Source organism: Microcebus murinus, chromosome 9 (assembly GCF_040939455.1).
Source record: "Microcebus murinus isolate Inina chromosome 9, M.murinus_Inina_mat1.0, whole genome shotgun sequence".
In the NCBI taxonomy this organism is placed as follows: Eukaryota; Metazoa; Chordata; class Mammalia; order Primates; family Cheirogaleidae; genus Microcebus; species Microcebus murinus.
This window is the reverse complement of record NC_134112.1, coordinates 84,690,910-84,710,396: the sequence shown is the minus strand read 5'-3', so window position 1 is coordinate 84,710,396 and position 19,487 is coordinate 84,690,910. Positions and strand designations below refer to the sequence as shown.

General features: G+C 36.1%; 1 protein-coding gene across 1 annotated transcript in view; it reads right to left on the bottom strand.

The window, feature by feature from the left end:
* EXOC4 (exocyst complex component 4) overlaps positions 1-19,487 on the bottom strand; it is a 737,569-nt gene that overhangs the window by 641,189 nt on the left and 76,893 nt on the right. Inside the window, exon 6 of the mRNA XM_012739746.3 lies at positions 12,155-12,398. Coding sequence (XP_012595200.1) covers positions 12,155-12,398 — 244 coding nt within the window. The remainder of the gene's footprint in view (positions 1-12,154; positions 12,399-19,487) is intronic.

Genomic DNA, 19,487 nt, shown 5'->3' with positions numbered 1-19,487 from the left:
AGACACCTGCACTCGAATGTTTATAGCAGCACAATTCATAATTGCAAGGTTGTGGAAGCAGCCCAAGTGCCCATCAATCCAAGAATGGATTAATAAAATGTGTTATATGTATACCATGGAGTACTATTCAGCTCTAAGAAATAACGGTGACATAGCACATCTTATATTTTCCTGGTTAGAGCTGGAACCCATACTACTAAGTGAAGTATCCCAAGAATGGAAAAACAAGCACCACATATACTCACCAGCAAACTGGTATTAACTGAGCAGCACCTAAGTGGTCACATAGGTACTACAGTAATAGGGTATTGGGCAGGGGGTGCGGGGGGTGGGTATATACATACATAATGAGTTAGATGTGCACCGTCTGGGGGATGGTCATGCTGGAGACTCAGACTTGTGGGGGGAGGGAGGAAAGGACATTTATTGAAACCTTAAAATCTGTACCCCCATCATATGCCGAAATAAAAATAAAATAAAATAAAGTGATAAATATTTAAGAGGACGAGATCACTCAGAGATCGTATGCAGAATAAGAAAAGCAAGCAAGGTCCAGAGCCCATACTCCAGGAAACAAAAGATGGTTAGAAAGTGTCTAGAGAGGAAAAAGGAAGCCATAGAACATTTGAGAAGACAAAAGGATAAGAGAATATCAACAGAGTCAAAGGCTACACACAGGTCAAGTAAGGTAAAGAAAGAGAAATGTACACCGTACAGGCCACCAGTGAATTTGGCAAAAAGGGTTTCAGTGGAGCACAGAAGGGAAGGCAGCAGTGGGATGAGCAGTGAATGGCTGATAAGCAAAAAGAAACCAAAGTCAGTCACACACTTCACAAAGGCACACTGTTCCTCACCAGCATGCACGCTCCTTAGAAAAGAAAAGGAAAAAGGAAGACTTTTGCCTGATACATCAAAGAATAAAAGAGACTGGGAATCACTCAAATGAATAGGATGTAAATCTGCACTAGTCTGGCCCAATTTAATGCTACCAGAAATAGACTGAAATATGTTAATATTCCTTTACACTCTCCAACTAACTGCCCACACAACACGAGATTGAACAGCATTTGCCTTTGGCTACAGACACGTTCAGGATGACCTAAGCACACAGAGCCCCATTAAAATCATTCCCAATCCCACTCCCACCACAAAATATTTAATGAAAGTAGAAATAAAACATTCTGTTGCAGTTAGCTCTGTTGCTTACATACAATTAGGATCAAGATTTTCGCCACTGATCTAAAAGACAAAAGAATAGGCAAAATCATTAAGTTACTTGATGATTCCCTAAACTGAATTGAATTATTAAATAGTAAAGGCCTAAGAACCTTAGAGACTTGAATTTCAATTAATTGTAATTTCTGTCCTTCAGGAAAAAAAACACACACATGCCCCTCTCACAAGCTATTTCTAAAGTCAACAAATAATGTGCAATGATATGTAAGACAGCAACACAGTTGGTGAAAGAAACTCTCAGCCCTGGGATAGCAATGCAGTATAAACACCACTATAAAGCACTGCCATTAGAAACCTAGATGGCAATACCAGCTCTCTGCTAAACAGACATGAGCCTTTCAATACATCATGGGAATTCTCGAAATCTCAGGTTCCTCAGTCACAATCTCCTAATCATAAACTGACTGTGAGAATTATATGCAACCATGTATGGGAATGCACACTTAAAACAAAAGCAAACTAAAAGTAACAATGAATGGATTTCTGCACCTTTAGCAATTACCGCTTAGAAGGAACAGAAGGGAGATGAGAGATAGTCCAGATGTTCCCAAGGCCCAGCTGCATCTGTCCCTCATACAGCTTGGTTAGTAAACCCTGCTTGTATTCTAATAAAGATACATATTATCATTCTAATAAAAATCCCTCTTTCAGTTAGTTAAATTTGGATTTCTATCACTTATGACCAAAAGAGGCCTAATTTGAGGAATAAGAGCTGGTGCCCTTATTCCTCTGTGATTCTACAGTCCCTCCAAACAAATGATTACAATGAATGGAGAGAAGCCACAAAATAACAGTATGCACAGCCTCCTGGGCCAGAAAGTGAGGGCAGAATTCTTATCTTATTCTAAAACACCTCTCCCCCAATACCTGGCCCAATGTCCAGAATGGAGAAAACACTCACACTCGGTCAAATTTTGTGGGCAACTGAGTTCATAAGCAAAAGAACGAGCAATGTAGGGTGGCAGTATTAGGAGAAGTATCAGATTAAAGATACTGACCTGGGGACCTTCCTCCACATGGAGCACATAGTTAAAGCTGTCATAATGGATGAGAACCCTAAAAAAATAGGGCTAAAAAAAAAAATTAACCAGGCGTGCTCGCATGTACCTACAGTCCTAGCTACTAAGGAGGCTTAGGCATGAGGATCACTGGAGCCCAGGAGTTTGAGGCTGCAGTAGTGAGCTAGATCACGCCACTGCACTCCAGCCTGGGTGACAGAGAGAGATCCTGACTCTTAAGAAAAAAAAGAAAAAATACTGCAATAGAATCCATTTTATGTAAAAAATAAAAAAAAAAAAAACTAGAAAAGTGTCAAGATGAAAAAGGTACTTATTACTTATTCTTTAAACACATATCCAATTACCTGGCAGGTTTTAAAAACAGTCTTCTTACAGATGTAAGTAAAATGTTACTTATTCCCCCTAGATCTTCTACTAACTTCTTATCCACAGCAATCCCTATGTATTTCATCTTCAAGTGCCACCACAAAGAAAAGGCAGAGGGCTAAGAAACAGCAAATGTTAAGGAACAGTCACAGTTGCACAAGCCAAGAAATATCTATGGTGTAAAGCTACATCATCAAGCTGTGAAAAATGTTCAATATTTAAGGTGAGATAAGACTATCTGAATCTAAATTTAACATCCAGGGAACCTTGAATTAGTCATTTGGCTGGAAAACCTGAGTTTGCAGCCAAGAAGCTGCCTTACTTGGTCACGAAGCAAAGATACACACAAGGTAGAAGTCAGTTCTGTTCTACTACTTACCTGCTGAGACCTTAATATCAGGGTTCTATGTTTTCCCACTGACAGACAAAGGCAATAATCACAGAATGGTTATCTGCCTACCACTGTGCTCTAAAAGGTAAGAAAGTAGTGAACTCAAGAGTTTAGATTTTATATGAAAAATTAAAAGAAACTGATCGTCTAGTATACCAAAAGGGTCTTAGTTTTACCTGCCTGCATCTCGCACATTTTTCTTAAGCTCAGCTGAGCCAGTATTTTGCATTTCAAATAGGACATAGATCCCATTTAATCTTCAAGGTTATCTAATACCTACTTTTAAGGAAGAGATAAGTTTTACCACTTATTAATAACCGTCTTCATGTAAAAAGAAGTTACTATTTGAAGAGTGCTGACTCATTCTCCATCTGCACTATGAAAAGAACAGGAAAAAATTATTAGTAATATAGCATGAAACACAGTAAAAATAACAAGAATACTGAGCTGGGTCCTGACTCTAGGCGCTTCCTTCCTTCCTTTGTCACTTCCCTCCTTGTCAAGTCAGGTTTCTGAATTCTAAAGAGATGACCTCAAACTTCTAATTCTGATGTATGGTAAATTAGTGGCTAAAATTAGAAAATAAACCCAGCCCCTCTTTCTTTCAACTGAAGTATCAGCATCATCCTTTCAAAAGCCTGTCCCTCGTTCCAAAAGTAGTATTTCATCATAGCAGAATATTGAAAAAATGATCCATAAATCCACTTTCCAGAAATAACAAAAGTAAAGATTTTAGGTGCACATTCTTCGTACTTGTTGTCTATTATTCTTAGTACAAGAATGTACAAGGTCTCTAAAGGAATTGCTTAGCTAACTAAATTTGACTCTTAAGTGAGCTAATTGGCATCCATTTATTCTGTGGCTGCTTAGCACACATCCAGCTATCTCTGAGAACCCTGCCTTGGCTCACTTAGAGGGGTATGGGCAGGAAAATGGATATGTCAGTACAAATATTGCCCTTCTGAGGAAAAAGAAAATCAGGCCCAGGAAAAGAGTTAGGAGCATTATCTTTACATAAGTCAGAAAGCAAACTCACATGGTGGAAAAAGACTGCTTCTAATCTTAATTCTACCACCAACGAACTGTCAAATTATTTATTTCGGCTTTTACATTTCTCTGGGTAAATCTAGGATTAATAATAATGCCCCTGCCAGTGATAAGGAGAGTGGTGAGGCCCACCCAGGTGAGATAACAGATGGCAGACTGCTTTGCAAAGCATGACTGTTATAAAACCACAAAACTCCATGATGTTTGTGATGTTAAGAAGAGTGTTCTCAAACTTTAGCGTGCATAAGAATCATCTAAAGCATAGAGAACCGTAGGACTGCACCCAAAGATTCCAATTTAATCACCCACTCCATGGGACAATTTGCATTTCTGTCAAGTGACATTGGTGCTGTGGATTCTTAGACCCACTGTGAGTAGTGATGAAACTTTAAAAAAAAGTCACTTCCTCTTATTAAAAAATTACCTTCTTTGTACCTTTTTCTTATTTATTCACTCATTAAAAATTCGTGGGCACTGGATATGTACCCAGCCCTAAATCAGGCTGCAAATGCAAAGTTAATCCCCATCTTGTGAACTCACAGATTACTCTGATTAGAGACCACAGCAAGGGGGGGGGGGCTGGGAGCTAGACAAGCCCAGATAATAGAAGCACATCCTGAGATACAAACGAAGGTGCTTTAATCACATAAGATGCCACCCCTGCACAAACCCTGCAGAGTTTCATTTGACACAAGTTTTTTTGTTAGTTTTTGCAATGAAAAAATCCAGTGTCAGTTTGAACTTGGAGCACCTTTTTTTTTTTTTTTTTGAGACAGAGTCTCACTTTGTTGCCTAGGCTAGAGTGAGTGCCGAGTGCCGTGGCGTCAGCCTAGCTCACAGCAACCTCAAACTCCTGGCTCAAGCAATCCTGCTGCCTCAGCCTCCCAAGTAGCTGGGACTACAGGCATGCGCCACCATGCCCGGCTAATTTTTTCTATATATATTAGTTGGCCAATTAATTTGTTTCTATTTATAGTAGAGACGGGGTCTCGCTCTTGTTCAGGCTGGTTTCGAACTCCTGACCTCGAGCAATCCGCCCGCCTCGGCCTCCCAGAGAGCTAGGATTACAGGCATGAGCCACCGCGCCCGGCCTGGAGCACCTTTTGTATTATGACACTAACAAGTGCACAAAGATGACAAGACCTAAGGCAGCTCCCACTATCTGCCAGATAGAGAAATAGCCTTGATACAGCATGCTGGCTGACATCTAAATACAGTTATAACAACCCGTGAAATAGATTTTGTCTATTATTCCTTTAACTGATCAGGTCTTTAATTTGAACCTGCTGTAGTATATAAAACAAGAGAAATCAAGAACAGATTTTTTTTTTTTACTTTGCCAAATACAAAGCAAAGATTTAAGAAGTGATACTGAGTAAGCTCTCCAGCCTATTCAGCCAAGACACCTTTTTCTAAAGACTATAATCAAAGGACAATAAAAATGCAGAAAGACAGCTCTCTAAGTTCATGTTTACAAAAGTGCTATAAACATTATTGACATTGCTAATTCACCTTATATTCTAAGGGGCTATTATCAATTAATTTATTTAAGTCTTACTAGAAAGTATATAGACTTGGGACCTTCCATGGTAATGAGTTGTATATTTTAGTTAACAATTGGAGTAATAAGTCCCATATGTAAAAGAATTAATTCCTTTCATTTGCTCTAAAAATATTTCAGTAAAGCTGCAGGGGATATATCCTAGTTGAAGAATGGTGGAATTTCTTCTATATGTCCCTGGTTCATCCTATTCATCCCCTTCAATATTTAATAGTTGGGTATATTTAAAGCGTGTTCTCACTGATACGTGTAATCAAAAGTAGAGATTTAATCAAATGGAATCATAATCACTGAAGTTAAATTTACTTGCTTCCCGCTTGCTTTGATTCGAATTAACTACTCATCTAAATTACATCGAGGCCCTTCCTGATTCCAAGCATGTCCAGGTGCTACATGCAGCGCTTGGGAATGGCTACAAGAAGCCACAAGGACAAATGCTTGACCTTGCTCCAAAGCTGCTCTTAAATGACTTTGCTGTAAAATAAAATGACCAATTCCACCAAGTCCCACATTTCAGATACTTAGAAGAGTAACTCATATAGAAAGAAGAGATGCAAAGGAAATGCTACTTATGTGAAAAAGAAACGCATGCCTGACTCTAGCCACAGGTTTAAAAGATATCATGAGCACTATTTCAATTATTTCTCTTTCCATAAACACTGTACTTGTACTATAAAACTAACCTTGGGAACTGAGCCTTCAGACTTTCTAACAGATAAAAACCACTTTATAACAATGCTCTATTATATCAGTACATCCTCATACTGAGTTCTGGACTCCAAATTTTAAAAATATATTAAAAGTGTATTTTTTTCAAATGTTGGAGCAAGAATTCAATATATTCCTAAAAACCTACACTTTCATAGACTGAGAAGGCGGGGGGGGGGGGGGGGGAGGAGACAGAGTTTTAGGAAATGAGGCAAATATCAACCTTGAAAAGAACCATGACTTTAAAGTAAATGATTCAGTGTTAGAATTTGCTCAGCAGTCATGCAGCTAACACTCACAATCAATTACACGACAGATAACATAGGCAGCAGAAACAAAAGGAGTATACAATCCCTTAAAAGACAGCGTAATAAGCGTCAGCTATTTAAAAGTAGTATAGCCACACCTTCATAGTCCAAATGTATCAAAGATATAAACATTAAGACTGAGACTACATAAATATTAGAAAAGTTTGGAAATTTTATTTATAATCTAAGAGTGGGGAAGATCTAAGTTTGATACAAAACCCAGAAGCTATACAAGAAAACATTGATAAATTCAGCCTCATAAAAATTAAACAAATGTCTACACACCCAGAAACAACACAAAATCAAAAGACAGTGAAACTGGGGTGGGGCAAGGGGGTTGCAAAATAAATCCCAAAGAACTAATTTCCTAAATATATAAAGAGTTACTGCAAATCAATTAAAAGGCAGGCATACTAGGAAAATACAGTCCATTGAAAAGGAAACAGACATTATTTCAACACTGTACTACTGGAAATTTCAAACATTAAAAAAGTGAAGATAATAGGATAATGAACCACCTTGTACCCATCACGCTTCCTTAGTAAGCATCATTTCATGGTTTATTACAGCTGTATCTTCACCCATTCTCAAGCCAAATTATTTTGAAGCAATATATCCAGATATAACACAGACATCATGACTACAAATTACTTTTGTACAAATGGAAAAAAGAAGTTTAACCTCACTCATAAGAAGAAAAATGCAAACCGAAACCACCTTGGAAATGTCATTTTTCACCTCTCAGACTGGCAAAGATAAAAGGATTTGATAATACAATCTGTTGGCAAGGGAATATAGGAACTCTCGAACATTATCCGTGACATGAAAAATTAGTATCGTCTCTGAGAAAAGCACACTTGGCAATAATCAAAATTTAATCAACCACAGAGGTCAGCACATACTGGGAAAACGGCATGTCGAGAATCTGGCTGCTTTCCTTCTCACACCTTAGATGTCAATGTCATGCTAACTGACCAACTGGAAGAACAACTTGTAGGTGCTATCAACTGAACCAAGCTTGACAACTACAACCAGTATGAAGCAACAATAAAAGCTGCCCCACTTTATTACTTTTTTAAAAAAAAAAAAGCTCCTAAAGCCCAGCTACCTAAATTAGATAAGGTAACCGACCCATGGTTAAATGCTTTCGTGGCACTCTCTGCTCATCCTCTGCGGCAACTGGAATAACATAGTTATATGAGGGTTCTTTAATCAATGCCTTTCTTCTCCTTCAAATTCCATGAGGACAGAGACCACGTCTGATTTGTTGAGCATTTTAGCCCAATGTCTGGTCCACGGCAGATATTCAATACATGTGGAATTCATTCTTGCATTCAACAAATATTTATTATGGGTCAGGTGGGCACTGTGCTGGATTCTGGATACAGTGCTGAACACCTTATCTCCAGAGAGAATGAGAGTTCTCCTCTTCCATTCTTGGGGCAGTCAAAAAATAACCAAACACACACAGATATACACATAGATCATAAAAAGAAACTTCATGAACACAATGTCCACTTGGTCTAAAAACAGGTATTACATTTTTTCCATACTAAAATTTAGTTTGGGGAACACTCATACCCCCAGCAGGCATTTTCGTTTCTAATGATTTCTTTTGATTAAAATAACTTGAATAATTTAAATTAATTTTTAAATAATTTATTTTTCACTATAATTTAATATAAGTTATAAAATAGAGGGGGGAAAGAAACAAAACCTACAACCATACTACGCAAACACAACTACTTTCAGCATTAAAGTATATTTCTTTCCCATGTTTTCCATGAATTTTTTCAACATCACAGCAAGCACAAAACATGTATGGTTCTCTGCTTTTCATATCTGACATTTAATCTTCCTTCTTCATAATAGAGGTCAACGAACATTTCAAAATGGTCTCCTTCTAAAAGGAGGAAAGGCCTCCCTGGTAGTCATGGCTCCAACTCACTCAATCCTTTTTAAGACCAAGTCTTCTACCAAAGTGGAGCAGAACTCTAGCATCACCCCGTCAATTAATTTTCGCCTTCACATTTAAACAGGCCTATTTTCAAATAGATGGAATAGTTGCCTCACACATGCCAATCATTCTCTTTTTCCACATTCTTCTCTCTTCCATATTCTTGACAAGATACTGCATCTTTGAGAAGAATGCTTTTTCTTCCATCTCTTCCTTGTGCTTTTCCTATTTGTTAAATATTACAGAACTTCTTCCAGCTTCTTTGAAATAAAAATAACACAAAAATACTCATGAGCTAGATTTTGGGAAAGAATCAACAATTAGGCAGCAGGAGTTGAAGAAATTGGTTCTGAAAAGCAGAGGCTGCAGGCCACGTTCACCATCTGAAGCTGAAGACACTGCCTGTCTTTTCTGGGGAAATAATGGGTAGCAGGTGGTTCTGGTAAATTAGCAAGTCACATGTTGCCCTAATGTTTATCAAGTTGGCAATAATAGAAGTTGAATATTTTCCTTTAGTAGAAAGTGGAGGTTTAAAGACACCAATAGATTATGAATTAATGGAAAAGACAAAATATTTCTCCTATAAATAGACAACAGATAGTTTGGGAGATCAAAAACAAAATAAAATAAAATAATAAGTAGGTCACCAAAGTGATTTTTAAAAACTGGCTGGGAACGTATCCTGGCTCTGTAGGAATTGAAAGCAAGACAGAATTCACTAGCCTGGTTCCTTCTACATTTCTAGCAAAACAGCACACAACATTAATTCTCTTTACATAAAGACAAATGAAAATAGGCCCGCAATGCATCGCAACCAGAATATATTTAATAAGATGATGTTGAACAATGAAACTTTTAGGGAAAGTTACAGTACCAGTATCTTGTCTCAGAATAGCTAATGTTTTGAAACAGGCTATTTCTTCGGAGGGTGAGGGAGAAAGTATGCAATATTTCCTTCCACCTATGCTCCAACTTTCTTTAAGAAAAACAACAAATTCTTATACTTTTAGTCATAGGGTTCCTTGGTGGTAAAAATAATAATAATAATGCCAAGCATTGTGATTCTGCTTCTCCATGAAATATTATAAATGCCACTAACACCTTCCTAAGTGAAATTCAAAGCACACATAGCACCACACAAGCTTCAAGGGATAATTCGACAATATCTTTTCTAAAATTCCAATCATCTAGAAGCAACAATGCTGATCATTTTTTAATGGTTGTGATTAATTCAAGGGAATTAATTCTTGAGGAGTTTTAAAGCATTTGATAGCACACAACCACCAGACACTAGCTCAAAATTATCCGTCATTTGGAACCTGAGCCCTTTGAAATAATTTTTCAGGAATTTAATCTTTGATCCTCTAACAAAGTGGTTTATCCCAATTATTTGCTTTCTCTGTCCTATTTTTATCTCATAATAAAGGATGTAGGCCACAAATTTTGGATTTGTATGTTTTAAAATGGGATAATGTTAAGGACATGTAACCAAGGCAAACAGCTTGCTAGCTTATTAGTGTTCAATATATCCTGCCTGCAAAAGCTTTTTAAAATATAGGAAAAAAAAAAACAAAACTTAAAGGGGAAAAAAAATCTGCAGTTGACTCATTCCTCATAGAGAAACATTTAGCATTTCCTGGGGCAGTGTGCTGAACTTCCACTTCTAGTGCTGTAATTTCCACTCATGAATTCTGGAAGGGGCTTAGGCAATGGAAAAGGAAGAGGTCAAAATCCTATGAAAGACACGGTGCTTTTAAGGGTACTGTAATGAGATCTGCAGAAAAGTTATTGATCTGTGCCCTTTTGTTTTATTTCCAATATATACTATAGTAATGTTATTTCCCTATGAAAGTTCAGGGTGTTCATCTAGGGATTTGCAGCAACAAGGCAAATAGCAAACCAGAATTTTAGAGTATTTATTAGTAAGGAGTCAAAAGGTCTTCACAGAAATCCAGGCACCAGGCAGAGAAAGAAGAAAAGCAAAGTTCAAAGAATCACTCCCCAGCTTCTCTGGATCACGATGTGAGTGATCAAAGAACAGGAGAGTTGAGGAAGAAACCAATAATAAATAAACCTGTGTATTCACACACACACACACACACGCATACATGCATGTACTTACTGATGCTACTCTACTAAGCGCCACAACCTTCTAACCTCACATAAAGCAAGCAACCCTGTAAGACAGGTATTATTTCCTGCAGACTACAAAACAGGGATACAAAGTGAGGTCTGCTCTCTAAAACCCATCAAACATTCAACTCTGAAACATTCTGCAGCAAGAGAGGGATGGATGACAGTTTCTTTCACCAATGATAGTACTTTTGAATGAAGTTTATAAGAAAAGTAATTTTTGAAGAGTTTTAAAGTATAATTAAAATCAATGTTATTTAGATATACAAGAGAATGTAGAAATGTATTAATAAATAGAATATATTATTTTTTCCAAAGTATTTAAAGTCTGGGGAAGCCTATACTAAATGAGCTATTATTTATCCTTAAATTTGTTCATCCTCTTTTAAAAAAATGTTAAAGCCTAAGTACACACAGAATTTCTTTAACAACATATCTACAAGATTATGACCCCTTCTATGCACTGTCTGACACCTTCCAGGAGCTCAAAGCATTTGAGCAAATGAGGAGACATACTCTACCTTGCCCTCAGTTCTCATATGAAACTAGTTTCCACTGGCCTTTTCCTCCTATGCCAAATTCCTGCCTTTGTACATGTCTAATGTATGTGGGCATTTGGAGGGTAGAAGCAGAGAAGAAAGAAGAGGAAAGACAGACCCTTTTACAGTGAATCTTTGATTTTCTAGGAAAGCCCCAATTTCAAATATCTTGTTCCACTGTCAGACAACATTATTCTATTAATGCCCTTAAATCTTGTTTGGCAAACATGACCTCCCAGTGTATGATAGTCATAGTTAGAATCTGAACAATTTCAGTATGCTCCTTATGAAATAATATTTATAAAATTCAAATCCTATTTGTTGTTTTAAATAAATATAGAGATTCCTGAGCCTGATTTGCCTATCGGCAAACATCACAACACATTAAAGAAGAAAGTATGAGACCAAAGAAAATATCATAAATTTTAGAATCAAATGGACTGATGTTCAATTTTAAGATCAGGCACTTGTTCTATGGGCTTCAGCTAATATTTAATCTCTGAGCCCCACTTCTCCTAACTATAACATGTGGATACTAATATCTAGTCCATAGAGTTGTGATGAAAATTCAATAATATACATAAATTGCCTTGAACACTGCTTAGTACTCAATACATGCTCAATAACTGCTACATTCTTTCATTCAATTTATTTATTCATTCAATGTATCTGAATACGAACAACAGACTTTAAAATTTCTCAATAACGTCAAAAGGCAAAGAGCTGAATTATGCCTAGTCAAGCTGTTTTTACCAATCTGAGTTTGTATGGGCTACAGTATCTCAAGTTCAAGAAAGTAACCTCAACAGAAGATAAGTTACTTATGCCCCACTCTAGAAATTGTACAACAAATAGGGTTCTCAAAAACACAAACTGCATTCCCACATACCTTGGTTGGTTCTCCATAGTAAGGTTCTCTCCCCTCTGGTAGGCACTGTCCGCCACCTGGGTTGTAGACCTCTTCACAATTTGCTTCAGCTCCTGCTCCAAGCGCTCTTTAATCGCCTTTACTGTCTCTGGGATCTTCTTCAGTTTGGCCAGCCCCTTGATAAGGATACCCATAAAGAGGGTGCTGTTCTCCTCTGGATCCAATTCTAAATCCTCCTTGACGTCCTGCAGGTTTATCTCCCTCACTGCAAAATAAAATAATAACAACAGATACAGATTCCATTATAAAATCTAAAAACAGCAGTCTGATAAATGGGATGACTGCTTTGATTATTCCCTTAAAGGAATCAAAGAATATTTTTCAAGAAAGTCATTTCTGCATAGAAACTATCCAGGAGTCACAAAATAACAATTATATTCTTCAAATCATACCCATCAGCTAGTAATGAGAGGTAGAAGCAATTAAAAATTAGCAAGTAAATACCCACGGGAAGTTTTCCATAGACTACCACTTCTGCCATGAGTCCGCTGGTTCATGACATTTTCAAAGCATTCACTGTTTCTAAAATGCCATATGTGCTGCTGGGGGAAAATTCTAAAGAGCCAGTTCTTAGCCTTAAGTTCCTATTTATTCATTAGAAGTGATAACCAGCTGGAGAAAAAGACATTATAAATACATGTAGGAGGAAAAAAGGTAAATAAGTTAAAATTATAAACAAATTTAAAAAAAGACAAAGAAAAATAAAGGAAAAACAATATGCACAAGAGAGAAAAGACTTTAAGGAAAAAGTAATGAAGAGATATTTCATAAACACAAAAGAATAACCTCTTATTTTACTTTAAACATATGTCTGCTACAATAACATTATCTATCTGAGACAGATTGTGCTAATTAATAATCCATGTAAGTTTTCTGAGAAAGAATGTTATGTATCAAAAACCTCTGTAGATCTTTAGACTACAGCTTTCATTCAAACCATTTTGAAATGGAAGAAATAACCTAAAACAGTGGTTCTTAGCTCCTGTGGGGTGTTGGGGAGAGAGAGGGACTGGTGATCTTGAGATCTTTGTTATCTACTGAAAGCCATAGGCCTTTCCCTTCAAATAATGCATGTATATGCACAAAATTTCACATATGAATTCAGGGGGTTCACAATTGCCAAAAAGAACAGAAGGTTACAAAACTCTGGCCCAAAATAATAATACTCTCATCTTACAAATGGTTGGATTAAGATATACAAAAGCAAAAGTGAGTACAAGCCTGAAGATGGAGCCTGATAGTCAAAAGTCTTCCCCCATTCTCCCCTGTCCTCCATCCCTCAAAACAAATAGAACGTTTTTAAATTCGTGGTATCCTGATAGAATGAGTGTATTCTTCATTAGTAGACTAAAGCTCAGCTACATTACAAGCCATTCTAAGTTGTTCACCATTGAAATGGTATTAAAATCTACTTAGGGAAGAATAAAAATATCCCAGTAAATGGAGCAAATTCTTGTAACCGCTACATAAAGTCTCTAAAGCCTCTACTTCAGATGACATGGAATCCTCTGTGGGCTATCCTCCTCAGTTTCTTTTCAGGAGTCTCCCAACTTATAACATGCACTTAAGTAGGATTCCAAGAAGATGCTAGAATAGGAAGTATGAAGAATTTCTCTCCCCACCTGGGCAGCAACTGAACTGGCAGATCTGTCTGATGTAACTATTATAGAACTCTGGAGTCAACTGAAAGTTTGCAGCTCTCACAGGAAGGCTTAGATGGTAAAATGCAATAATGTTGGTCAATTACAGCTCTTAGCACTGTAGCAGCTACCCATCCACCCTCCAACCTCCATGTGACTGCAGATGACCGGGTAAAGACACAGGCTTAGAAAAGACCTGAGAAAACCTTAAATTAACACCCAGGCTGATCCTTAGGACAGAGACTACCTATAACACTCAAAACAAAAACAAAACAAACAAAAAACAATAACAACATCAAAAAACAGTAAACCCTGGGAAAGGAAGACAATTTGATTTCCAGAGTGACCACATTATTAGATTCAAAGGTCCAGTTTTCCACAAAAAAATCACAAGGCATACAAAGCACAAGGGAAAACACAGCCCATTCAAGTGGGAAAAAAGAAATCAACAGAAACTGCCCCTAAAAAAAACTTGATGGTAGGTCTACTTAAAAAAAAAACAACTCTTAAGATAAGTGTTTTCAAGATGCTCAAAGAACTAAAAGAAACTGGAGAAAATCAAGAAAATGATGTATGAACAAAATGGCAATATCAATAAAGGATTAGAAAAACTAAAAAGAAACCAAAAAGAAATTCTGAAGTTGAAAAGTATAATAACTGGAACAATAAATTCACTAGAGGGATTCAAAGGCAGATTTGAGCAGGCAGAATTTAAAAACCAGCCAATATTATTATCCTAATAAAAATATTCAAGTCTCAAGAACAGAAAAAAAAAAAAAAAAAAAAAACAGAAGAAAAGTGAACAGAGCCTATAGGACCTGTAGGAGACAATCAAATGGACCAACTTATACATCACATGAGTTCTAGAAAAAGAAGAGAAAGACAAAGTGGCAGAGAGAATATTTAAAGAAATAATAGCAGAAAACTTCCCAAATTTGATGAAGGACATGAATATAACATCCAAGAAGTTCAATAAACTCCAACTAAGAGCAACTCAAAGAAATCTACACCAAGAAATAGTATAATCAAACTTTCAAAAGACAAAGAGAAAATCTTGAAAGTAGTAAGAGAAGTAACCCATTACATACAGGGGTCCTCAATAAGATTATTCACAGATTTCTCATCAGAAATCTTAGAGATCAGAAGGCAGTGGGCTAATTCAAAGTGCTAAAAGAAAAATTACAAACTGTTAACCAAGAATCTTATATCCAAGAAAACTGTCCCTCAAAAGTGAGGGGGAAATTAAGGCATTCTCAGATAAACCAAAGCTAAGTAAGTTCATTACCACCAGACCTTCCCAGAAACAAATGTTCAAGAAAGTCCCACAAGTTAAAATGAAAAAACACTAGATAATAACTAAAAGCCATATGGAGAAATAATGACCTCTATAAATGTAAAAACCTAGGCAATTGTAAATGCCAGTAGTACTGTAACAATGGTTTGTAACTGCACTTTTTGTTTTCTACATGATTTAAAAGACAAACATTTTTCAAACAAAATTATTAGCCTAAAAGTTGCTATTGCTATAACTTTGGTTTGTAAATCCACATTTTGTTTTCCATATAATTTAAGAGGCTAACGCACTTAAAAGAATTAATTATTAGTTTATGTTTTGGGGTATGCAACATATAAAGTTGTAATTTCTCTGATATCAGCAACTAAAACCAATGGGGACACAGCTGTTAAAGGAGTAGAGTTTTTGTATGTTATTGAAGTTAAGCTGGCATAAATTCAAGTTAGAGTGTTATAACTTTAGGATTTTAAATGTAATCCCCACAGTAACCGCTAAGAAAATTGTCATACTATGTATACCAACAGAAAAATGAGAAAGGAATTTGAATTTTTCACTCTAAAAAAACAACTATACACAAAATAATACAGTAATGCAGCATATGAGGGGCAAAAAACCATAAGCCATATAGAAAATAGCAAAATGACAGAAATAAGTATCTCCTTACCAGCAATTACTTTAAATGTAAATGGACTAAACTCTCCAATTAGACAGAGGCTGTCAGAATGATTAAAGAAAATCATGATTCAACTATAAGCCTATTTGTGTGTTTGTAGATAGCATAAAGTAAAAGGCTGGAAAGAGATATTTCATTAAAAAAGTAGCAAAAAAAGAGCAGGAGTGGCTATACTAATATAAAACAAAATAGACTTTAAATCAAAAAAGGTTATAAGAGACAACAAAGGATATTATATATTAATAAAAGGCTCAATACAGCAAGAAGATATAACAATTACAAAAACTTACATACTTAATGGCAGACTATCAAAATATATAAAGCAAAACCTGGCAGAACTGAAGGCAAAAATAGACAGTTCTTCAATACTTAATCTCAACAATGGATAGGACAACCAGAAAGAAGGAAACAGAGGACATAAACAACACAATAAACCAACTACATCTTCAGACATATACAGAACGTTCTACCCCACAACAGTAGCACATGCACTCTTCTCAAGTGTACCTGTGACATTTTCCAAGATAGACCATATGCTATGACACAAGTTAATTCACAATAGGTTTAAAAAGATAGTCATCATCCAAAGCATCTTCTCTAACCAAATGTGGAGAAAGTTAGACATTAATTCCAGAAATAAAAATGGAAAACTCATAAATTTGTAGAAATTAAAACACTCTTTAAAAACCAGTGGATCAAAGAAGAAATCACAAAGGAAATGAGAAAATTACTTACAGACAAATGAAAATGAAAACACAGCATACCAAAACTTATGAGATGTAGCGGAACCAATGATAAGGGAGAAATTTCTATCTCCCTTATGGGCAAAAGACTTGAATAGACAATTCTCCAAAGAATAATTACAAATAGCCAAAAAGCACATGAAGAGACACTTAACATCACTAATCATTAGGAAAAAGTAAATCAAAACTATGAGACACCATGTTACACCCATTACAATGGCTAGCACCAAAAAAAAAAAAAAAAAAAAAAATCAGAAAATAGCAAGTGCTGAGGAGGATTAAGAAACTGGAAGACTTCTGCACTTTGGGATGAGAATGTAAAATGGTGTAGCCATTGTGAAAAACAGTGTTGTGGTTCCTTAAAAACTTAAAAATAGAATTACTATATATCCAGCAATTCTACTTCTTCTAAAAGAATTAAAAGCTGGGTCTTAAAGACATATTTGCACATTCATTTTCATAGTAGTAATTATTCACAATCATTAAAATGTGGAAGCAACCCGGTGTCCACTGACACATGAATATATAAGCAAAATGTGATATATACACACAATGGAATATTATTTAGCTTTAAAAAGGAAGGAAATTCTGACATACGCTAAAACATGAATGAACCTTGAGGACATTATGTGAAGTAAAATAAGCTAATCACAAAAAAGACAAATACTGTATGATCCCACTTATGAGGAACCTAGAGTAGTCAGATTTATAGAGACAGAAAGTAGAACATTAGTTGCCAGGGGCTGATGGGGAAGAGAGAATGGGGCCTTATCGTTTAATGGGTACAGAGCTTCAGTTTTACAAGATGAAAAGTGCTACAGAGATGGATGGTGATAATGGTTGCCCAACACCATGCATGCATTTAATACCACTGAACTGTATATTCAGAAGTGGTTAAAATGGGTAAGTGTTATGTTATATATATTTTACCACAATAAAAAATATACTTAAATATGAGCCACAGGCATTTTAATTATATACGTAATATAAGTACTTATACAAGTTTGTGCTTAGGTGAATAAGTCCTCTACAAATTTATCCATGATGTAAGTCTTACTAGACTCAAAAAACCCCTGAAATCCATGAGGAGAGAGAAGCACATAATGACCAGATGCATGTGGTTTTCCTTGCAATGGGAGGGCATCGCATGATAGGGTATTTAACAAATATATTTTTTTTAATACTAATAAAATTGGGAGTAAAACCAAGAAGTATTAGCCTCTAAAGATGACATGACAATTCTGAGGCAAATCAAAAACAGTCACCAATATTTCCAAATGTAACACTCAAAAATAGACATTTCAGTGCCTGGTTTTGTTTTGTGCATAAAGAAGCTAGACACCTCAGGCCACAGAAGTCCTCCATCCAGCATAACCAACCCCACAGCAAGGGGGGGAAGTACTTAGCAGCGAGGAGGCTTCTAAATTCAGCATGTCAGAAGGTGGAAATAAGCAGAACTATAAGCAGAGCTTCAGCCAGGAAAAAATGTGATAGGAATTTCGCTGAGACAAAAACACTCTTCACAAAAGAGCACATGTGAGTCACAAACATGGCACATTCAAGGGGCCACCTGAACATCACAGCTACCTGTCACAGAGTGATTGGTGATGAGGTAAATTAGTTTAAATCAATAAGGCCTGAGATCAGTGGCATACAGCCTCATACATGTACACTAATATGACAGATAGCCCATTAAAAACAACAAATAAGCAAGGTATGTACAATTAAATGCCACAGCCCCAAATGGCACATTTGGTTAAAACCTTATCTTTCTGTTTGTCTCCCGAAATCTCCTAGAGCATAAACATTGAACAGATCCAATATTAATTAATTTATATTATCTATTTCACTTACATCAGCTGAAAATTAAAAGGCAATTTAAAAGGATAATATAATCAACCATGACTAGTCTAATAATCGCAAAAACCGTGTGAGGTCAGATAGAATTATTGGTGCTTTATGGAAAAAGCCCTGTGCAAAAATAATTTAACTTAAATTCAGTAAGGCCTCACACCACAATTAGAACAAAATGTACAGACTTTCACGCTATAAAATGTACTCAGTATGTAGGTTTTAGAACACTTTAAAACCCGAAATACTTTACTTCCTTTCCCAATTCCCTTATCTTTGATGTTTTTGTTGTGAGGATCTTAACAAGTGAAGATTTCTCAAATGTGGCTTTTAAGACTTTCACTGACCAATGGGATAGTGCTAAATATTAAAAGATTTGAATGCCCTTTAACCAATTATTTCTACTAAAAGCCTATTGGCCCCAGGTGTTTCTTATTATACACACACACACACCTTTAAGTATATATAGATGTGGATATATAGGCATGTATGTCTAAGTGGATATAAATCGTGCCTGTGGTTGAGGCTAAGCAGGACTCAAAAGGAGGGTCTCACTAAGAATCCGGTTGAAAGAATTAAACAGATGATGTGTGAGGCCCTTTCAAGCTCTACAATTCCATGATTCCAGTAAATATAGTTTAAATCTATACATCTCTGGTTACATGGCCTATAGCTATTTAAAGGTATACCTATATTATAGATGGCCTGTTTAAAAAAAAAGATAAACAAGTTGAATAATCCATTTATGCAGCCAAATATTTTGTTTAAGTAACTATTTTGTCTCCCAGTGAGTACGGAGAACAATCTAGACCACCAGTCCACACAGCTGCTTTCTTTTCCCAGTATGTTCAGTAGAACAAGAACAGTAACACATGCTGCACCTAAACACCTGTCACCAAACTACAGAAAATAAGGGCCCTAATAATACACTTCAACTTTTTATTGAATTATTTCATTTATATTATACATGTTAGTTAAGATATAAGACAATAGCAGGGTTTACTATAGAAATTTAGTAGATGTCATTCCTTATACAATGCATGATATATAAATTATGCAAAGTTCACATATGTAATTTCAACCTACATAACTT